Source organism: Barbatula barbatula (genome assembly GCF_947034865.1).
Source record: "Barbatula barbatula genome assembly, chromosome: 22".
Classification (NCBI taxonomy): domain Eukaryota; kingdom Metazoa; phylum Chordata; class Actinopteri; order Cypriniformes; family Nemacheilidae; genus Barbatula; species Barbatula barbatula.
In genome coordinates, this window is record NC_136785.1 from 6,232,824 (window position 1) to 6,254,957 (window position 22,134).

The following is a 22,134-nucleotide window of genomic DNA, read 5'->3' on the forward strand; positions in this document are numbered from 1 at the left end:
GCAGAAAATCATTTTCATGTGAAAATGTCTAAACATTATTAAAGCAAGATGCGTTTGTTTTAGATAAAGGTTACAGAAGTGTTCTTAAAGGGAAACCCAAAAATGAAAATGATGGCATCAATGAATTACCCTCTTGTCATTTCAAACCAGATGTTTTTCGGTCAATTCTTCCAACACCAAAATATCCACGATATGCTATAAGTATATTAAAAACATTACAGAATATATGATTATATACTCAAATTCTGTATCAAATTTGTTTTTATTGTACCCTTTTGAAATTTGTCTCTTGGAAGAACACATCTTGTTTAAAAAGCTTTTTTCCTTATCTTACTGGATGTTTTTTTCTGTGTTCGTGTTTAGTGTGCCAGATAGAAAAGCAGTTTTATTCAAGCTTTAATATAGTTTTACTTGTCTAATGCATTCATCTTTTTTTTTAAAGATGTTTCGATTTGTTTTACTGGACAAGACAGAGATACTTCGTAAGAATGTGATTTTCTTTTTTATCTTGCACGTGTTTGTTTGTATGTGTGTGGGCGCTTTGAATTTCTTTAATGAAGGAAACACCGAGCCCTACAGATCAGTGCTAACTAATTGGCCATGATGGTTTAACTACCGTCTTATTATTATTTTACGCACTCGTCTGTTTTGATCTGTAGCCAGTGGTGTTAAGATGTTTATCTGTAACTATGAGAATACCTCTGTGAAATATTTAACACAGTTCCGGTGGATTCCATCTTATCTTTTCATGGTATTTTCGGCTCTTGAATAGGGAAGTGTACATTCTGCCTCTCACATCACAGAAGCGTGAAATTTCTGTATTACAACGTCAAGTTGTTAATTTCAGCGACAGGGAAAAGCATGTAATGTGAGCTTCATCGTTTTGTTCTGCGTCATGAAGAACTTTTTTCTCTGCCGTCTTACTGTAAGTCAAAGCGGTAAAAGAAAGCCGCACGGCTTGTGGAAAATCCTGCCGAAAGCTTGCCTTAATGTTGTTCTCGGGTTCGTCTTGTGTCTGTTGACTCTCGGCCAGCAGAAACAGAGGAACGTCAGGAGTCAGCAGACCTTGATTTGGTTTGCTGTGGTTGGGGTACTCAGGTGGTCCGGCGTTGGGAGTCTCTAAAGGTGTGTGTGTGTATTTAGGCCATCCTGTGCCCACAAAGTCACCTGGTATTGACTTTCCAGAACTAACTGTAGCCAATCAAGACTCTGGATTTATGGGGCTATTCCTGCGAGCCAATGAAAAGCACCTGCTTTCTTAAACATGTTTCAGGGTGCCAATCACAACACCTCGTGAATGTTGGGTTTTCACGAGTTAGCCAGTTACAACGTTGTATGGTTGGGCACTGTGGGTCTCATGAAATATGAGTTGTATCTTAAAAGTTTCATAAAAGCCACATCGTTTAGGAACGGCGGCTGCATTACATCATAAGACGCTTCTTGTTTGGAAAAACAGCCGTCGATAATACTAAGAAAGAATTGTTCTGCGCGGCGAAATGAAAATGTGACTCATGGAACTCAAAAACATTTGAAGTTGAAAAACTAAGAGCGGTTTTAATGCTTATGTGTGCCTGAGAGAAGAAAGTGGCTAAATTGAATCGCTCTTTTGAAACAAAATCACTATTTTGACATGTCATGGGCCAATGAGAGCCAACAGCGAGACGAAATGTGCTTATATATACAGCACTCAGTCATTCTCTCTAGTTTTGCGTCTCCTTTAGGAATAAAGAGGACAGTTGATGTCCCTTTCGAGCACACAACGACTATAATCCACTCGGACAGGTCGAGCTTTTAGGCACATGTCATTTCTTTAGCAGCGGAGAGGTCTGGGCTTTCCAGCCTCCGCTTGATTAAAAGCGCTTTTGGTTTCATACACCTTTTTCAACGAAAAGCAGCCTTTTATTGGTCTCCCGCTCTTGTACAAGCTCTCTGATGTCTTTCCGACTTTTGCAGAAGGGCTGGGCGATGACTTAAAGTCGCCCTGAGGTTGATTAGGCATAAGAGGGGCGAAACGTTTGAAGTGTTTTTTTTTTTTAGGGTTGTACATTCGGAGGTGTGATAATGGCGGTTTGTTTGCGTCCAGGGCAGAGCTATGATGGGCGTCGAGAGACAAAGCTAATTGGACATGCAGCGTTTAACAATGAGTAACACGAAGGAACCGTAGTCAGTATGCACCTCACATCGCTCGGTATAAAAGACTCTCTCTGAACCTGGTTTATCCAGAGCCCCAGGGGAGTCCCTCTGATGAGAACAGCAGCGAGAGAGAGAAGCACTGTTAGAAAAGTCAAAACTTTCATGCTGTAGGAGTGTATTTCGAGTAGAAGGGACACGCGGACTCCAAATGGTCATGAAGGTGTCAATTTCTGTGATGGTTTATTTAATAAACATGCCTGTCAGAGATGATTTGTATGGTTTCATATTTATACGCTTGATTACTATGACCGACTAATAGAGCAGCACCAAAATGATTTGGATACTTTAGCCAGTTAAAAATGTATGAATGTATTTGCATTATACAAGTACGTAACAAACCAATGGTCTTTTGGACAGCCTTGGGCAATTGAAAATGTGTGTCATGTTAATACACGAGTAAGAGTATGCATGCACATAAATTCATACGCAAGTTTATATATGCATGTGTATGGCAGAATGTAACGTTTAACGATTTTATGGTATTTTTACAGTTTTTGTATATTTTTATGTAAATTTTTAGTGTGAGTGTCTTAATGTTGTAGGTAGAGACACATTTTCACTGTGTTGACATAAACGTTATGTATAATAGCAAACTTAAGCTTATGAACCAACAATAAAAGGTTTGTTAGGTTTTATATAATAAAAGTGCACATAAAAATATGATATATATTATTGATATAAATTGATATGTACAGTATATTTTTTCTTTTTTAAGCAAATCGTGCTCACGATCATCTCACTATAATTTCCTATTTGTTTTATTAGAATTTCTGAATTTTATCCAAATATTTGAGTGATTAGATTAATATTTTTGAGTGAATAGGTTGAATTATTTAAATGTATTCATTTAAGTGAATGCACTTTTCTATTTTGCAGACTTTTAATTTGCAAAAATTTAAATTTGATGTTTTCTACATATCTGTCTTGGCATTTTGCCTTCCTCCTCTCAATGTTGGTAGATAAGAAGGTAAGATCATACTTTTATTGAGTTTCTCTAGAAACTTTAACAGGCTTTTTATGAGGTGTACAGTATACAGAATTTGTGTGCGTGTTTGTGTGCAGGGGAGTGGATGTGTTTTGTGTGGAAATCTCATTATTCAAAAAGAACACACTTCCCTCGCTAATGTTGGTCGTTTGTCTTGGAAGTGCAGCCCGCTGGGTTCCATGTTGTTGTTTGTTTGTTTGTTGCAGACGAAGGGAAGAGTGTGGGTGAGGACTGCACGTTCCTCATGAGACATATAGCACGCTTCCATATGCACATACAAACACACACGGGCCACCCCCTCCAGTGCAGAGCACGCGTTCACCCCGGCCCGCAAGGCCTCTTCCTGCCGCACGTAGACTCATAGTTTCCCAGAGCAGATCCCCACCTCAGGGTTCCGCACAACTGTTCTCTACTCTTCCAGACAGGGGGAGGCTGGAGCGGCCCACCCCAAGGCCTCCACAATCTTATAGCCGCTCGCCAGAAAACTGATCTCTCCCCATTTGTGTTTCATTAGCGGGACACTGAGCCGAGCAGAACCGAGGACAAAAGACAAATAATCATAAAATGGAGGGAGATTTTAAAGGCATGTTATGTGGTTAATAAATTCAGGGCCTTTACCGAAAGCACCTTTTCTGGGTGGTACTTTTTTTACAGCTGAAATGGGAACTGGTCCTCTTGTCTTCCTGCGACACAAAAAGCAAAAAGAACTGGCTCTGGTATACTAAATCACACACATACCTACTGTATTCCTTCTGAAACTTCTCTCCATATTTCGTGATTAAAATGTTTTCCATAAATCATTATTGTTAGTCACCCTTTATGTTTGTCACTATCTAACCTGTGCCTAACAAATATCTAAGTATGCCTACTCTGATTTGTCAACATAGTATTTAACCATTTAAAACGTACAATGTTTCTTCCATGGCTTTGTGTAAGAAAGAAATTGCACTTTTTATGGGGCATGAAATTATGGTTTTAAAGCAGCTTTTTAAGGACACTTGGGGACAGTTTTATGACAGAGGTGTAAAGTTTTGCAGCAGTTTGCTGCACTAGTATACGTCTTTTATCATCTTTAAAAAAACACAAGTGCAGGTCATCACATAAATAACATTGGTAACTGAATAAGGACATTAACGTTATACGAATGTAGAAATTTACTTTTAGTTTTCCCCAAATTAGTTTTTCCCTTTTTCCAATGCTTGACTATACAGTAGTAAAATACATTTGTCCATAAAAATACTGTAGTATACTATAGTATTTACTACAGTAAACTACGGTAAAACTCCTTGTGTACTATAATATTTACTAAAGAAAGGTTGAAATATACTAAAGTATACTATGTGTTTACTACAGTGTTTAAATTTACAACACGTTAATTATTTTATCATCTGGTTCAAATTGAGCAGACTTTTATTTTGGCTTCACATAAACAGCGGCGCTATGTCTTATGCATCTGTCAAACTGTAAGCACAACGCGTGCTACACCATTAAATTCTTTGCAAAGAGCGATTTTCTGTAGCATGTGCGACATTTGTCACACTGTACAGCCCTGGACATTGATGGACATATTGGTGTGGTGGATATATTGGTGTTGGAAATGTCTGAGTTAAGGTATTGACAGCTTCATTAGAAATGATAAACAAAAACTTTGTTATATGACTGTTTTGACAGGTCTCATTTTTTATCTCCATCATGCTTTTCAATAGCACTACTGTGTCCGGTGTGAATCGGCACATTAACTTTAATAAACTCTTGATGTATTTATATTACATTTTCGTAAACAATAATTCATATTAATTAAGAGGAAAATAACGCCACATTAAAATGTAAAGGCATCATAACCTCCCTCTCACTCAGCACCAAACGCATACATTTGAATGTTTTTGCTTACACATTCCAACCACTGAAGCGGGCAGTGTTGCCAAGTGTAGCACACTTGAACCTAACTCCCACGGCGGGCGATACCCTGGAAGATTTACATGAATTAGCAAGACCTGTTTTCTCGATACACTGCAGAACAGAGAGTGAATACAGTATCTGTTTCTAGAAATAGACTCACAGCCACACACACAGAGCACAGAGGAAGTGACAAATTCCACACTGCGCCTCGATGGACTCAACAGCCTCGCTCATGTAATGACCATCAAATTTAATCACGGCCATCTGATTGGTCGAGACCCTCTCAAATCCAGACTTCGGAAACATTGAGCCGCATATCACGCTTTATTGTTCCTTCCTCTGTAGTCTGGTTTTGTTTCCTTTTTTAAAATTGGTTCAAGTTTGTGTATGCACGCCTGAAAGGGGCTGCTGTGGTTGCAGCGAGGACTTCTGGGATGTGTAAAATCTAGGCGCCAGACCACCAGACTCCCCTCAAGCCCTATAAAGACAGCTAGGGAGATGCTAGAAAACCAACTCTCTCAAACCTGGCCATCGTGGTTAGTTTTTATGGAGTTCTCATACCTTTAGTACAGTAATGTTGTATTTTAGAATCGATCGAGTCCGCAGACACTAAACAATGAGTGGGTGATATTTAAATATGGTGTTTTTATATTTTTTATTTATTATATTTGGCCATAATAGGTTACTACACAAAGATTACTCGTGCATTTTATAGATAGAGGAATTTAGTCAACAGTTAGTCATGATAGAACGAATTGACTAGTCGGCCAGACAGTGCGAGTTTTACAACACGTATGGTTTCTGTCATTCTGTTTCTGTGTGGTTTCGCCAGATAAAATCGTCCTCTGCATGTTCGCTTTGATTCAGTGTTCTCAATTTGCGCAATCCTGAGACAAAACCAGAACCCACGGAAACACTGCGTTAAACCTACACTTCCTGTTTGTCTGAGATAGCAAGAAGCCTGATCTACTCAGGAGAGAGCTGACCAGCAAAGCCAGAGCAGCATGGACGTCTAATAATTCTCTAATGCCTTCCTTAATAAAACCCCAGCGGGCCTTTCTGTTGGCATTAAGGTTGTCGCCATGGGACTTGTTCCTGGTAAGGTATTAATACTTATTTGTTTGTAGATTCGAAATGAAAGTGTGTTTCACCACTTGTTTCAGCCATTCTTGTCATTGGTGCTGCTGGGACACAGGCCGGCTGTCTCGAAGTATATTTTCCTAGTTTAGAGATGGCGGGACTCCACTCAGGAACGATGAGAGACGGCTTTGGCTCTCCAGGGAGGGATGCCACGGGCGGCGGCGCGTAATTACCCTCGCTGTCATGTCCTCGACTGTCACAGAGCTCAATGGAGGAGACTCAGCCCTCCCTGCACCGGACTTTAAATAAGCCCGCCGCCTACCGCTACACTCATTTGATAACTTTGAGCTTTTTAAAAAGATCTGAAATGCGACCGTAGCCGCAGCACAAAGGTACAAAGAGACGGATCTGTGGGAGACGGCTGTACTTTGAATGAAAGAGTTTTTGAATGAGAGCAGATGTCTGTGTGTGCAAATCTGCTTACTTGTCCAGTGTTTTGCTTAAGATGAAAATAATATGTACTTGGGCTTAGAATGTAAATGAATATAATGTTAACCGCATATAACAAATTGGCAACCGCTCACAGCATCATAGTATCGAGGGTACACTCACATTTTCTCCTTTCCTTAAAAAAAATGATTTGCATTTCCTCAACTATTCATAAGGCTCAAGAGATTGTGTAATTGACAGGCGCCTGTTGACTAACTTTGACAGAGTGAGATTGTATCTGTAACATTATCAGGATTGTATAAACAGTAACAAGTCGTCTGGTGCTTGCGCTGTGTCTCTGGGTGCGTATTTTTGAAACAATGCGGCCACATTGTTTTGCAAATGAGTTATTGTCTCATTCCCCACCCTCCCGAAATTATTACTTCTAAACAAAGCAGCAACTGCGCTACATCAAAGATTTCTGATGTTTTTGTTTTTCCCCCATCGCACAGCTGGATTCTCTCCAAAATAACTGGTTAAATCAAACAGGCTATACCAAAAATTAAAAATAACATTTAGAAATAGCTTTGTGTTGGTAAAGGGAGGCCGTAAGATTGGACTGTGTGTGTTTTGGTGTGTGTGTGTGTGTGTGTTGGCTCAGAGAAAGGCTCGTATCACCTCTGAGTTAAAGAGAACAATTGCGCCATATCAGATCAGCGTGATGTTTACAGCAGGATAAGAGAAGCGATAGCAACTATAATCTCTGTTTATGTGTGCGGCTAAGTGTGTCTCCTTTGTTGGTTGTTATTTCCTCAAAATACAATATGTACAGTACACTAAAAAACTCAAATTTTTATACAAAAGCCCCATTAGTTCGCTTTTTGAGTGCATTTGTCTTTTTTTGTGTTCATTTCCTGTTGTGACAGGAAGTTGATCAAAAAGAATCCAATAGGTTGTAGCCACACCAAAAACATTCCAATTGGTTGTAGACACTTTTTCTGTGATGTTTTGCCATCGTCCGTATTAAGGGTTTGGAATTAAGACATAAACCCATTAAAAAATAAAGAGACCATTTTAAAATTATTACTATTTATAGGTATGTGTTTAGGTAAAATAATCATTTTGGTACTACTAACAATATTTCTTCCAAATTTCAAATAAAAATATTGTATTTATTTGCAAACATCAAATACTGAAAAGAAAACAAGTTCATATTCACTTTGAAGCAATGCAACAGTTATATTTGTACATGTATTTAGGAAAAGTTCAAAATATTTTTTAATGTGATAATCTTGTTTTTTATCACAGTTTTGTAATGCTGTCAGTCTTTCACACTCCTGTTGAATGACTTTTACTCCTGAGATTTGATTTAGTTGAAATTCAACAGACTGGAATGGACTCAATACATCTCTAAATGCTGACTAAATGAAAATTTGGAATGGTCTCTTAATTTTTTTTGCGGCTGTACAAAGACACCACATTAAATGCTTTTGGTGCTGCCTTCATTTCAAGAACTGCTTGCATTTTTCTTGAATAAAAGCGTGATATTGTTTTCACAATAACATTTCTTCTCAACCATTTTCAATGTTTTAGGATCTACATCGTACATTCTGTGTCCAGTGACATATAATACTCAATAGTTAGTCATGGAAATATATTTATTGTTATACGAAATCGAAAAACTCTTGCTTGTCATGCATGACTTTGGCTTATTTTTCTTGGTTAACAATTGTGGAGACATCCCTAATGTGGCGGTAAAACAAATTTGTGAAAATAAGATCCACGGTCAAATTTTCAATAAATGCATTATTGTGCTTTTTGATTCAAAGACTTTAAAAGCCCTGTTATGAAAAGAACATCTCATTTTATTGCTCATGAGTTCTGTACACTTGCAGTTCTGCTCTTGACTTATGAATCTAATGTAACCATACCTCATGACAAAACATTAAGACTCTATCCTGCAAAATATTTACATTAACCTTCATTTTTTGTCTCCTGTTCCAGAACATTAGCTCCCAGGTAGGAAAGTAGTTTAAAAGTAAAATGCCCACTGTGGCTATCCCAGCATGCCTCTGCGTCTCGCGGCGGCTCACACCACGACACACCCTGCGTTTAGTCTCTGTGTGCTGACAGGTGAGTGGGTCTCCAGGGTGGGGTGTGAAGGAGCACCAGGCTCCGTCCTCAAACAGGGCCTCCTTCACCGCGCTTTGTGTTCTTCTTGGCTCTGGTCCTCGCACCGGCCGCCAGCACTCCCAGAGTCAGAGTAAACACATCAGCCAGCTCTATTTACTTCCATTGCTTACACAGCGCGCGACCGATTAGCCTGTTTATACAAACACACACACATACACAAAAATGGCAGATTAATCCCTTCGCCGGGCCGGTCTCGCTGTGTTCTCACACTCACACATCAAAGATTTCCACACGCTAAATGGGCTCCATTCTGTATCCACAACAATAAACAACAGCTGCAGTTGCAGCAGTAATGACAACAGTAACACTAATGATAAGTATCACAGAAGCGTAACATACTGTAAATATGTTGCTTGTTAGTCTGCAGATTCTGCCTCTCCGGGTGTCATCGAGGCCAAGGCGGCTGTTTGCTTGTCACCCCTCTGCTGTTTTTCACCGGCAAAGTTAAACTATCCAGAATATCATCTCTATTCTCTCCTGTTGGCAGATCTTATTTTTAGTGCCGGCATTAATTCAAGCTCCCGCTTTAAAGTTCCTCAGGAAGTCGCTGTGTTCCCCTCTCGTCTTTACCTACGAATAGACCTGAGCTGTCTCTTGCAAATGATTACTGTTTCATCTTCCCGTCAGACACCCACGGTCTATGGGCTTCAAAAAATCAGCATCCACTGCCAATCATCTTTATGAAAAATAGATTGTGTATCACTTACCCCCAAAAAAAGTCTCAACATATTTTAGTGTATTAGTTGAAAGTCCCCGGCCGGCGGTCGCTCGCGAGGTGTTTGTTTGGGCTTTTGTAGATGTTGTCAGGGGGGATGGGATATGACCGGGATTTTCCTGTAAAAGTGGTGCGGATTGGCTTTCGGAAACAAAAGCGGAGAGATCCCTAATGTACAGTACGGAAAAGCTGATGTTAACGTGGTAGGATCAGCGACGTGCCTGCTGTGCCCTCTTTCTGTTCAACATTTGCGCCAGTTCAGGTTTTGTGGATCTGTGGTGAATTGTTTTTACATCAGGCAAGATTTGAAAGGCGTTTTTCGTTTGGCAGTGTATGAAGGGGTTGGTGTAGCCTAGTGGTTATAGGGCTGAGTTGGTAGGTAAAAGATTTTGGAAATCCAAATTTGGCTAGGAACTGCAAAATAAAAACAAAGATGAACTGATCTTATGTTGAGGTTGCATGGACGTAATAAATTGTTACCGTGCTGTTACAGTCTGTATTGTTTTTTTACATGAAACCTACAATTTCTAGAATTTTTTTTGTTTTAAATATGCCATTTATTCTTTATTATACATTAAATGTGTGACCCAGTCTGTGATTTACTGTTTTCTACATAAAATCATCCTACATAATATAAAAAACATTCTGTGAAAATATAATCTTGATATCTTTAATACTGACTAATGTCAAAAACTCAAAAAAGTCATAGTGAAATGAATGGTTGAAATCAAACTTTGATGCTAGTTGTCTCAGATTTAGATTTTGAGACTTTAGCCTGGTGGGTCACATATATGAAAAAATGCAAATATATGGGCAGTGTGCTTTATCCACTGACAAGAAAGTCAGTCTCATGAGCTTAATATATTTTCATACACAGTATCATATAAGATTGTGTATTATATCATCTATATATAATTCATTCATTAGATGAGATGGAGCCATATGATGCTAAAATTTCTCTCTCGTGTCTTCCTCTCAGCGTGAAGGGATGAATTATAGAGATGAACAGCTGTTGTCAGCTCTGTGCTGCTCTGTTTCTGTTTTTCATTCATAATGCAGACCTTTCTTTTGAATGCTGGTCTCTTACACTGACAGGACACCTCAGGACCGGCTCTGTTCAGACAGCGAGGAGAACCAGATGAACCGTTCCTGTAGATCAATAGAGTGGATGCATTATTATTTTCAGATGCAGTAAATTAAACTTCGACATTATGCACTTGCATGATTTTGCAAAATGAATTCACAGAAATAAAACTCATATCAAAAGATCTGCAAGAATAGAAAGCAAATCTACTCTCTTGTATTCTTTAGGTCTGCTTAAACGGCAAGTCATTCATTACATGTGCCTCTATGTATCTTGGCTCACTATGTATCGTGCATGCTCACTTTGTTCCTTGATGGAGATGTAATGAGCCCGGAGCAATAAGTGCATTGAATACAAATGCTGTGTCTTAAGTGCCTGTCACAGCAGACCTGTGAAGCAGAGATCTCTCGACCAAGCCATTCCAGCCATTCAACTCCTTTCAAGTGCACATATTAGTCATGTAGTCACCACACCAGCAGTCTCAACTTGAGGCGTGTGCATGTGTGTTGATGTGCGTGTGTGGTCCTTCAGTATCATGTGACGGAGCGAGATGTCTAATGAGATCTGATTCTTTACCTTCTGTTTGACCCTCTGTCTTCATTACCCACACAGGACGAGTAGAGCTCCACCGTAGGCCAGCTTCAGGATTGTTGGGTTCTCTACAACCCCTATTTAGATGCCTGAAGCCGCCCCGTTGGAGAAGGGTGCCCTGAATATTGCCTGACAGGCAGCCAAGTCTTCAGGGGGAGACATAATAGGATGTGATGTCATACTCCAGGGCTTTTGTTTTTAATAAAAAATTAAAATTAGTATGTAATAACGCATTCAGATATTTAAATATTGTGTAAAACTTCCTGTGGCACTGTAAACCAGGCTACTCCTTTTTATAAAAAAAAGTTCAATTTGTTGGATTGAATGTTTTTCTGCTCTGCAAAAACATACATACACAGTGTAGGTATACATTTTTAACGTCACGTATTTTCTTCTCTACCCGGTTTCCTGCGCTTGTGAAAACGGAACACAAAATCTAGCGTGATCCCCACCCCCAAACTTAACCATCCTGAAATGTCAAGCTGTTACTCACCTTTCGCCGACGCGCCCCAGAGGCGAACGAGAGAGATAATGATACTGATTCGATCTGATTTATTTGCCGTTGGTAGCTGTCAGATGCCTTTGAGCTGATCTGCCGTAGTGACAGCTGTGTATTGGCGCGGTTTCGAAGCTTGGAGGGCTGCCACTTTAAACCTTTCCAGTCTTACCTGATCTTATCTAATCTTGCGATCATATTCATGTGGTGTGCTTCAGGAAGCACCCTCATGACTTGGATGGGGTTTTCTTAACCCTCCTGTTATGTTTTGGGCAAAATTGACAGAATAAAAGAGATTCTGAATATTTGTATCATATTTGTACAGTCTTGCTTGATTTTATTGGATTAGGCGTGCGTGACTGTATAAAATAATGTGCTTATTTATTATATTGTGTTTAAAACTTTTTCTCTCTCTTTCTCTCTCTCTCTTTCTCTCTCTGTCCTGTTTTCCACCAGCTGTGCCCCTCTCTAGGGTGGATTAAATAAGAGCCCTTTTATCCCTCTGTAATCCTGATCTGGCAACTCTTGCTTTCACTGATAGGAACACACCACCGACTGGCAACAAAGTATACAAACACACACCACAAAGAAGATGTGGTTGGACATGTGACATTCAGTATAACATTATGCACATGATGTAAAGAAGTATATGGGTAGTTGACAAATAAACCACACGTGTCCTATGATGTGACATAAAAAAACTATCAATGAAGATAAATCTCTACATGTTTTCTACAGTTATTCTACAAATATTTTCTGATTGGCTGTTTTATTGTCTTTTGAGGTTCTGATATATTGGCAAACCTTCAGAATAACTTCCAAACCAGAATGGACATCGATGGCTTTTTCAGCTGACCCTGGATCAGCTGTGTCCCCGCAGCTGTAGTCTGACAGATTGGCATCAAAGTGTTGCTAAACCCTCTCTAGGGCGACAGGGGTGTGCAGCGGTTTAAGAGAAAACCCTCATTAGACGGAATAATAACTTCCATGTGATACGAATACGGCGTTCCTGTTTATGTGACACCATGACATTAGCAAATTAATTAATGGCTGTTTTTTGGCAACCCGTGGGTGTGAATGTGTGTGTTTGTGCGCCGACAGTAGCATCTCGCCCCGCTGGGCCTGATTTGAGGGTGTTTGCAGGAAGGGCTCAGGGGGAGGGCAGGATGTAGGGGAAGTGTTTGGCGTGGCGGATCTTAGCAGGCAAGCAGGCAGCCGCTAGCATACCTCGCTGACAAGCCCACCACCCCCCCCCCCTCTGTTCCCACTCCTTGCATACTGCATCCGTCCTCTCGAGTGCCTTTTGGGCTGGAATTCATCAGCAGACACTGTGACGTGACATCAGGCAAGTGGAGACACAGAGCTGCTGGAAAACACAGACTGGACACGCTGTTTTTTCTCAACTGTCACCTAATTGAGTAATACATCATCCTTATTCTGTGCAGCCTTATGAAACAAGCCTGTTGTGAGTCTTGGTGGTTGCGTAAGGGTGGTAAATCATGAAATGTATGAAGGTTTGGGGATGTTCTTTGTTTCGTTGTTTCTGGTGGATGTTGAACAGACCTGTGCATCAGCACCTGCGGATTTGTAGAAATCTGAGGCGTTTATGTGGGACATAGTAGAGTTGTACCTACAGATTTTTTTATTAATAAAAGGACAATTAAAACAAAAACTGTGCTACGAGTAACAGGCTTGCAGTTTTGGTCCAAAGTTAACAGTGGTGGTCTTAGCTAGTTTTGGAATTTGTAGTTATTGAAGCACTTCATTCTGGAACTTGTGTTAATGTCTATCTATTTAAATTCTGGGTTCATTCAGTGATGTAATGTAACACTGTAGTACAGTACTTAAGTTTTTTTGGAGTATCTGTACTTAACTCCACTACATTTCCTGAACCAAATGTATTTTTACTCTGATACATTTTCCATAAGCATGTTTGTTACTACAAAAAAAAGCATTGAAACAAAACTGAAATAGACTGCGCTCCGGTTACCATGACAGTGCTGAACCAATCATTGGTTAAAGCTCGCTGTGCAAGTGCAAAAAGATGCTCTCTGCGGATCATTTCAACACAAGGTTTTAATGTGCTGCTACTTTTAAAGATAAACGGCTCATTGTTATGTTTCAATAATTATCAAATTACTGGGTTGTTACTGTAAGAGAAATGCAAGGAAAGAAGTAAGGGCCGGACAGATTTGTCTTGATTTTGTTCTCTTTGAGGGATAATATTGGGGTGGTAGGGAACTACTCTTTTATAAAGTTAAAATTTATAAAGTAAAGTTATAAAGATGTGGTTTCTGAACTTGTATTTTGATAGTTTAACAATTTAGTAACATGTTCCAGATAAAATGACTGACCTTGAGATGGAGCTTTTTAAAAGTTGTACATTTATATGCAAGTACCATTTTTGATCAGAAACATATTTTGCTTCAACTTCACTTTAAATACTTAAGTAGATTTGATATAAAAAGTACTTTTGATACTTAAGTACAATATTTATCTGTTCCTTATACTCAAGTCAAATTCTAAAAGGTTACTTTTCTGGCAAGATATTTGTAATTTTACTGAAGTATTGCTTTTAGGTACTCTATAGATCACTTTGTGTTTGTCATATAGGCGAAGTTGTTTCAACAAAAAGGGTTATTTGTTTGGGTAGGTCAACTCAGAAAATGTTTATATTTGATCCAAACATGGGTTGAAAATAAAATGGTTTGTTTTTAACCCATTGTTGGGTTTATACATATTTTCAATGTTAACTAAACCCAAAGTTGGTGTTTTCCCTTTTTGATCTAGCCATGGGTTCAAAATGTCTCTGGATTTTTTTAGTGGCTTTGGAAAGTGATGTGAAGGTAAATTGAATACATTTTGTTCTTCCCGTTCTGCCTGATAATGAGCGACGAATCAAGATTCATGCAAAACGTGTCCACTTGTGTGTTTAGAGCCATTTTAAATGACCCACCAGCTCTGCCAGAAACATGCTTGAGGCTTTCTCTCGGTGTGAAAGAAAGAGGTAGATCAGAGGTGTGTGGAAGAAGTGTGAAAGTAAGCCAAGTACAAGGAGGAGAGGCAAGGTTAATGAGAGTGAAAGTAAGCAGTCATGGACACAGGAAATATGGCCCTGTCACCGGTGCATGACTGACATATAGACCCTCATGTCTTTGGGTGACAGCTGACAGCGTGACGGACGGGTTCAAGGCAAATGAGAGAGCAACGAATGGTGCGAGGAATGAGGACGGAACGAAATTGTGTGGAAGAAGGAAATGAGAATCTGCTACCTAATCAAAAAGCATCCTTAAGGCTGTTGACCTTGTATCGCTCTCCCTCTCTCTCTTTTCTTAATGCATTCTCAAACCTCATAAACGGTGAATGATAAATAATCACAGTGAAGGTTTCACTCTCAAAATAATCTGACAGTGTGCAAAGTTTGTCACTTAAAAACGGTCACATCAGATCTCTTTCCATCTTACAGCAGCATTTGTGAAATGTTTTTAATCAAAAATCTTATCGCAAAGCTATAGGAATAGTTCAAAGTGACCCGTTTCCTAACGTCTTCCTCTCTCACCCACAGACTCCGGACCAATGACGTCCTCCCCTCTCAGCTCACCCACGTCCCACCGGGGGATGCACCCATCTCTGCTGAGCCCGACTTCTTTAGGCCACTCGGGGTCGCTGCATTCTCCCATTAGCACTCTGAGCTCACCCATGAATGGACTGGGCTCTCCTTTCTCTGTTATCAGCTCGCACATGGGGCCACATTCAATGGCCTCACCGGGGATGGGATACGGCCCCAGTATCAGTCCGCAGGTAGGGCCACACTCTGAGACTCACTTTTGTGGGTGTGCCTGTTATTGATTTAGAAATTGTCTTTTATTTTTAACATCAAGTTTTTTATTTAAATGTGCCAGATTTTTCTCAATTGGCCAGTTTTCATCTGCAGACCCTACACTCTTAACTGTAATTTAAGTATTATTTGTATTACATACAAGCCAAAGCATGTACTTACAAATAAGAAAAATGTAAACAAAATGGTGCAAAATGTTTATTTAGTAAAGGGGTATTAAGACTAAATGCAATTGGTAGTTAAAGACCCATAGATGCTCTCCCTCTCTCTCTCTCTCTTTCCAATAATCTTGTCTTTTGTTCCATAAATAGGGCTGCATATTTCTTTGTCATTTAAAAAAGGCTCAAAATTAAGACATCAAAGCTGGCCATGTCCTAGTTTTCTTTGACAACCAGATCCAAAGAGTAACAAGAGTCTCAAAGTCACATGTAATGGTATGTGAGGAAAAAACGACGTCGTTTCTGATTGATGACTTCTGTGGCTTAACCGACAGTTTTTGTGTTTTAGATTGACAGCGTCCATCCTGTGAAGTCATTTCAAATTGAGATTTTGGGCTGTTGTTTAATGCCGTGACCGACACAGACATGTCTCGCCTTTTTTTTAGTAGTGGTAGATCAATATAGATTTAGTTTTTCAAATCTGGTCTTTAAAACTGTCCATCCACAGTCATTTTGTAAGTGATTAAATCGGATTAGTTTGTTCCTCAAGGTGTTCGTCTCCACCCCCACTCTGTCTCTCTTGCTCGGTTTTTCTCCTCACTTTCTCAGTCTGCTTGGTAAGGGCAGCAGTCATGGGGTTCAGAGGCCTGTCTGATGGAAGGTGATTTGAGTCACACGGCATTTGTCACTTACGTTTAGCGCTCGGTTGACTGCCTGTTTTCAGGCCCAGCAGGGTGGAACAGGGTTGTGACTCTGCCCCTCTGTAGTTAACCTCTGAGGATCCGGAAAAAAGACCACCCTCACGCCTGCCCAAAACACTTAGGCTTGTAGACTTACACAGCGATCAGATTTTGTTTAAATGTTCATTTGCGTACACATTTAAATGAACCATATTTTCAGACAATGCAACTGTTATTGTATTGCAGTATTATTTTTATAGTGTTATGTGACATGAATTATTTACTTGTTTTTCTCTCGCATATACATTCTTTTTACTACATTTTGAACTTGAAAGGATTTTCACAAAGTTTTGCCTTCAGTCGTATATTCAGTTGTATTGTTGGTTTCAAATTGTATAGACGGTTTCAAGGGAACAACATTAACAAACTTTACTGCTTATTTGCGCTTTTGTGGCCCAAACATAACTTCCAGTACACATCTACAAAGGATAGAGTCCTTGTGGTCCATTCTTTCTGATAAAAAGCAAAATAAATAACATTAGCTAGCAAGGTAAAAATATGTCTAGCTAGTTTTATATGGGTTACAAGTAGAAGAATCGTTACCTGGCTAAACTTAAAAGGGAACAAATTCTTTCCTTAATAAAGTCAACATACAATAAAATTCAACAAATTGTTTATTTTAGACAAATATACAATGAAATAGTAATACAAATAATATAATAAAAATATAAATAAAATATGAATAGTTATTATTAGCTACTAGCCAGACCCAACAACAAACAGACCGAAAGTTAACTTCGGGCCAGGCACGTGTGTCTGATGAAACCGTCTATAAGTCGTCGCTTGTTTTCTATTAATTATTTTATATATTTCAGTAATATTTAAGGAATTTTACTCTATTTTATCATTGCTCTCAGTGTCATGAGTGTAAAACAATCGTTTTTTTTCTGGTTTATAGTGTACGTGTCCGTTTAGTCTGGCTGGTTTTGGTTTGTGCAGTTTCACATGATAACAACATGTACCTCTTTAAACAACCACACCGAGAGATAGCAATCCCGTACAATGCCCTTTTGTTTTGACGTTCGGTCACTTTTGGTGGATTTCTCGATTGTTTGTTCATTTCCTGATTCTTCTGAAATGACCTGATAACCTTTACTTAGTGAGGATTGCCCTACTCACACAAGAGTGTGAGAGCAGATTAAATACAAGTGATCTTAACCTATTTACTGTATTCAGTCATTGCGTGTGACTCCTCAGTCAATGTTGCGCCTTCATTCACAAACAACAAAGAAATCATTTCAAGTGAGCTGAAGAGTTTAATCGGCTACTTTCACACACTGTCAGTGAGGTTTAAACACATGTCTGAACTTGATTTAAAGCTGTTACACACTCACCATGAAGTATGTCGTGGCCACTCATTGAGGGAAGTGTGACGTGCTGCATGGTACTAATAATAGTGTTTGTGGTCGGCACAGATTGCATGAGAAAGCATGAGGTTGTTGTTAAAATTCTTGATGTGGTTGATTTAAATGTGTAATGGTATATATTAAGTTATTATGGAGTTGTTTCTAAGGTTATAAAACCAGCAAGTGAAAAAGTCCCTTATTCATGACCCCTGTGATGGGTTCCAGTTAACAACATTTTTCAAAATATATAGTCTGTAAATGTAAATCGGGTGAACTATCCCTTTAACATGCATGATGGCATAATAACTCCAAGGCTGATTAAAAAGATTAAGACATCAAATATGAGATGCCTTACATTTGTTTAAATTGGAGCATGTTTAAATCACATATACGGTGAGGAAAAATTGCACCTCTTGATTTTACAGTTATTAGAGAACCCTTTTCAGGGAAGTATTGAAGCCAGTAGGGGGGTTGAATCCAAACACTGGCCTTGACTGAGATACTTTCACAGGGCCTCTAATGAGGAAAATGTGTCTCCTTTGTTATTTCACATTCAGATGTGATCTCAAGATTTGTGGGAAGAAAGAACTAAAGTAAGGATGGACTGATCACGTTTCAACAGCATCACTTCCAGACATACTGCCGGTATAATATCTTCACTGGCCAAACAGAAAACACAGTGGACAAACATGATCTATATTTTCTGAAGTGTTGCTTGTCTATAAATATTATAGACTTGGAAAACAGGCGTTTTGGTTGGTCAACTGGTGTTTTACTATGTAGGTGCTACAGTGTAATGGGCTTTTTAGTGCATTGCTAGGAAGTTGCTAGCTTGTTTTGGATGGATATTAATATTAACAAGATGCCATTGAAATGAATGGGGAGGAACAACATTCTCAACACGGACGCCCTAGCGAAGCTATGGGTAGTATCCTCAGCAACATTATAAATTAGGTTTTTAACGCAGTTTGATCATAGGACATAATTGTTATGGTACAGTGTTTCATTTTTAAGTTTTGTTTTTAAACATGCTGTTTAATTGGGATTTTAGCCGGCGATTGTAGAAATATCAGTATTCCTCATTCAAGTCGTTTGAATTACACAATAACCGCCGGAGGCGTGTTGCAAACATGGCCGCCGAGTGGCACGACTTCCCTAAACGGACTTTGGCTGTAGTCAGCGTAGCCCACCTAGATGTTCTGTGATAATCTGGTCCCTATCAAAGCTTTCATCTTTCCAAATCCCTAAAATATAATAAACAATGCTTGACTTTGCAACACCACTAAAGTCATGAACGTAAATCTGACATTGTTTTGTATTAGCACTACAATGCATTTGCAGTATGGCTCGGTCTCCAAAATGATTAGCTTCTATTAAAGATATGATTTATAAAAGTCCGACACATACTAAAAGAGTTATTGTGGTATTAAATATACGTCATTTAATCAACAGAAACACTTCTTTTGACTTCTGTTAAAGCAATAGTTCACCCAAAAGTGCAACTTCCCTCATTTACTCAGCCTGAAGTTGTTCCAAACCTGTTTATTTGTTCTTACTATGGTAGTTAATGGTGCTCCAGAACTGTTTGGTTACAAATGTTCTTCCATATATCTTTCATACAGATGTCGAACAACTCGAGGGTGAGTAAATGACAGAATATTCAGTTTAATTCCATTTTGGGTGAACTCTATTCCTTCAATACATGTGTGTACCAACGTGCACAAAAGCCATGAAATCAGCCCTTATGATTCAAACCTGAGTTTATGTATCTGGAACTGTATTCAGCACAGCAGAACTGAACTGGTCTAAAGGCTCAAACACAAGCCACATTCATATTTCTTATGTCGTGAACACACATACACCCCGGAGTGGGCAGCTATCACTGCAACGCCCGGGGAGCAAGTAGGGATATGGTGCCTTGCTCAAGGGCACCTCAGCCATTACCCGCCGGCCCTGAGGATCAAACCGGCAACCTTCTGGTCACGAGTCTAACCCTCTAACCATCATGCCACGACTGCCCTGTAAAGGAGTTATTAGACGATCGCAAGGACAGAGCTCTTCACGTATTGTTGGTTTTGAATGCTTGTATTTTGCTTTTGTGAAGTGGGATTCTTATAAAAACGCCTGTCCTCTAAACTAACATAGGGAAGTGTTGTGGTGTCTTCTGGGGTGCAATGAACTTTAAAGGGTTGCCAATATAATTGGGTTTAATTGCTGGGGTTGCCAGGACATTATAGTGTTGGTTGTTTCGATTTGATTGCAATGTCCAATAATAGGCAGCGAAACGGTCATTTCTGACAGCAGTTTCCCACCAGCAGTGCCACATGACCCCGGTTTTAAAGTTCTCTATCCTCAGACTGCTTTTGATGCATGCATATAAACAGTAACAAATACTAATCAAATCATATTCTTTGACCAACTCCACGTGTCAGTAGCGGTTCAACAATACAAGCACATGCCGATTGTTGCAAACACAGTAGCCTCAGTGATCTGATTAAGCACACTGTCAGAGATTAGTGAGGGCTGCATCCTGACAGCTGTTTCTGCTCCAGGCAATTATTCCACCATACAACATTTCTTCAGAGGAAACGGCTCTTCGGTCATAATCTGTCTTGGCCCAGAACTGTCTACCAAAGCACAGAGATCAGGCATGGTTCAGCGGGACACGGGAGCCAGACAGAGCAGAACAGCGGATAAAAGATCTTCCTCTCTTTCATTGGCTGTGAGGATGGTGGTGATTTGGCTTCAGTTCCTCTCTCATGTAGAGGTGTGGGTTTTGAGTAGGAGAGGGTTTTGTGGAAGCAGATGTATCATCCTTCTTTGACATGCATGTGGTGAAGGACAGGTTTCTGAAGAATGTGTTAAACTACGTGTGTGTGTATGTGAGACTGTGTACACATAAATATCATCAATCCTAAATGATGCATATCTGTCAGAATTCCAGAAATGCCATATACATATTGAAAATGAGATCTATACATAATCTGAAATCTTAATAAATACGCTTTTCATTGATGTATGGTTTGTAAGGATAGGACAATATTTGGCCAAGATACAACTATTTGAATATTGGGAATCTGATGGTGCAAAAATCTAAATATTGAGAAAAAAGACTTTAAGGTTGTCCATCAGAGGTGCTGTAGCAGGCCGTTGCTAAGAAGAAACAGGGTTTGTTTTAACACTGTCTATGGGCTTATCGCTGTAATGACATTGTGGAGAGTAGATGAACCCGAAAAGTTTTTACATAGATACCAAATTTGAGTGGGTAATTCCCAAAGAGCTGGTAGCAGCGGGTGACGTTTGTAGGCGTGTTTCCAGCCATTTTTGATATAGTTAGGTTGGAAATTTACAAAATATGATATTTACGAAAATTCTTAATGATTTTTGGCATTAAAGAAAAATCGATAATTGTGACCCCTACGATGTATTTTTGGTTATACTTATTATGGGTTTGTGGTCCAGGGTCCCATATACACACTGAATACACAGCTTCAGGAAAATATAAGAGGCCACTTCACAATTATAGTCAGTTTTTCTTACTATTTAAAGGTGTGTTTAAGTCAAATATAAAATTGAACTGTTGCTAACATTTCTCCCAAGTTCAAAACATTTTGTATGCACATTTATTAGCAGAAGATTGAAATGGGACAAAGTGATCAAAATCACACAAACCAATTTAATTATACATTCTTAATAAAGATTTATTGTTTGCAGATCTTGAACACTACAAAGAAAACAAGTATATATTCATTTTAAAGCAACACATTACAGTTTTGACATGTATTAGAAACCGTTGCGAAATGAATGTTTTATGTAGAGGCAAACAGGACCGTCTTACTGCTGATGACAGGGCCGACTACGTCTCACAGCACACTGACAGCACCCTTCATTCGGTCACACTCAGGGTGAGTAATGGGCATGAAAGACGGAAGGTCAGATGTCGAGGGGGTTATCGGGGAGAGAGGATCGGCCCAGTGCCCTGCAGTGGTTCGAGAGAAGGATAATGCCATTGTTATCAGTGAAGCTTTTCCATGCAGTGATGTACGCATCCCATCCCGTTGTTTGTTGTGACAACAGGGGGACATGGCCTTTGGGTGTAAGGTTTAAACAAACTCTTTCTTCTATAGTGATCTCTACACATGTGTTGAACAATAAATTGCTTTAGAGTTTTTAGTTGAATAGCCAATATATGTAACATTCATTTTAATTTGAGAACGGTTTAATTTTGCATTCACATTATGCCTACAACTACACCAAAGTTACTTAACTTTGGTCACATCAAAATGTATGATATTTCTTGTTTGCACTTTTATTTTGGATGAGTGCGTTTCAGTTCACTGCAGTCTGAGAATGAGAGAAGTGAACGTGTGTTAAAGGTTGGCACTGC

General features: G+C 39.3%; 1 protein-coding gene across 5 annotated transcripts in view; it reads left to right on the forward strand.

The window, feature by feature from the left end:
- Positions 1-22,134, forward strand: part of rxraa (retinoid X receptor, alpha a) — an 84,795-nt gene that overhangs the window by 41,019 nt on the left and 21,642 nt on the right. For 3 of the 5 annotated variants that reach the window (XM_079486293.1, XM_079486295.1, XM_079486297.1), the window contains exon 3: positions 15,231-15,465. In XM_079486293.1, coding sequence (XP_079342419.1) covers positions 15,231-15,465 — 235 coding nt within the window. Of the gene's footprint in view, positions 1-15,230; positions 15,467-22,134 lie in introns of all 5 variants that reach the window. The other 2 variants (XM_079486294.1, XM_079486296.1) reach the window with 1 other exon arrangement.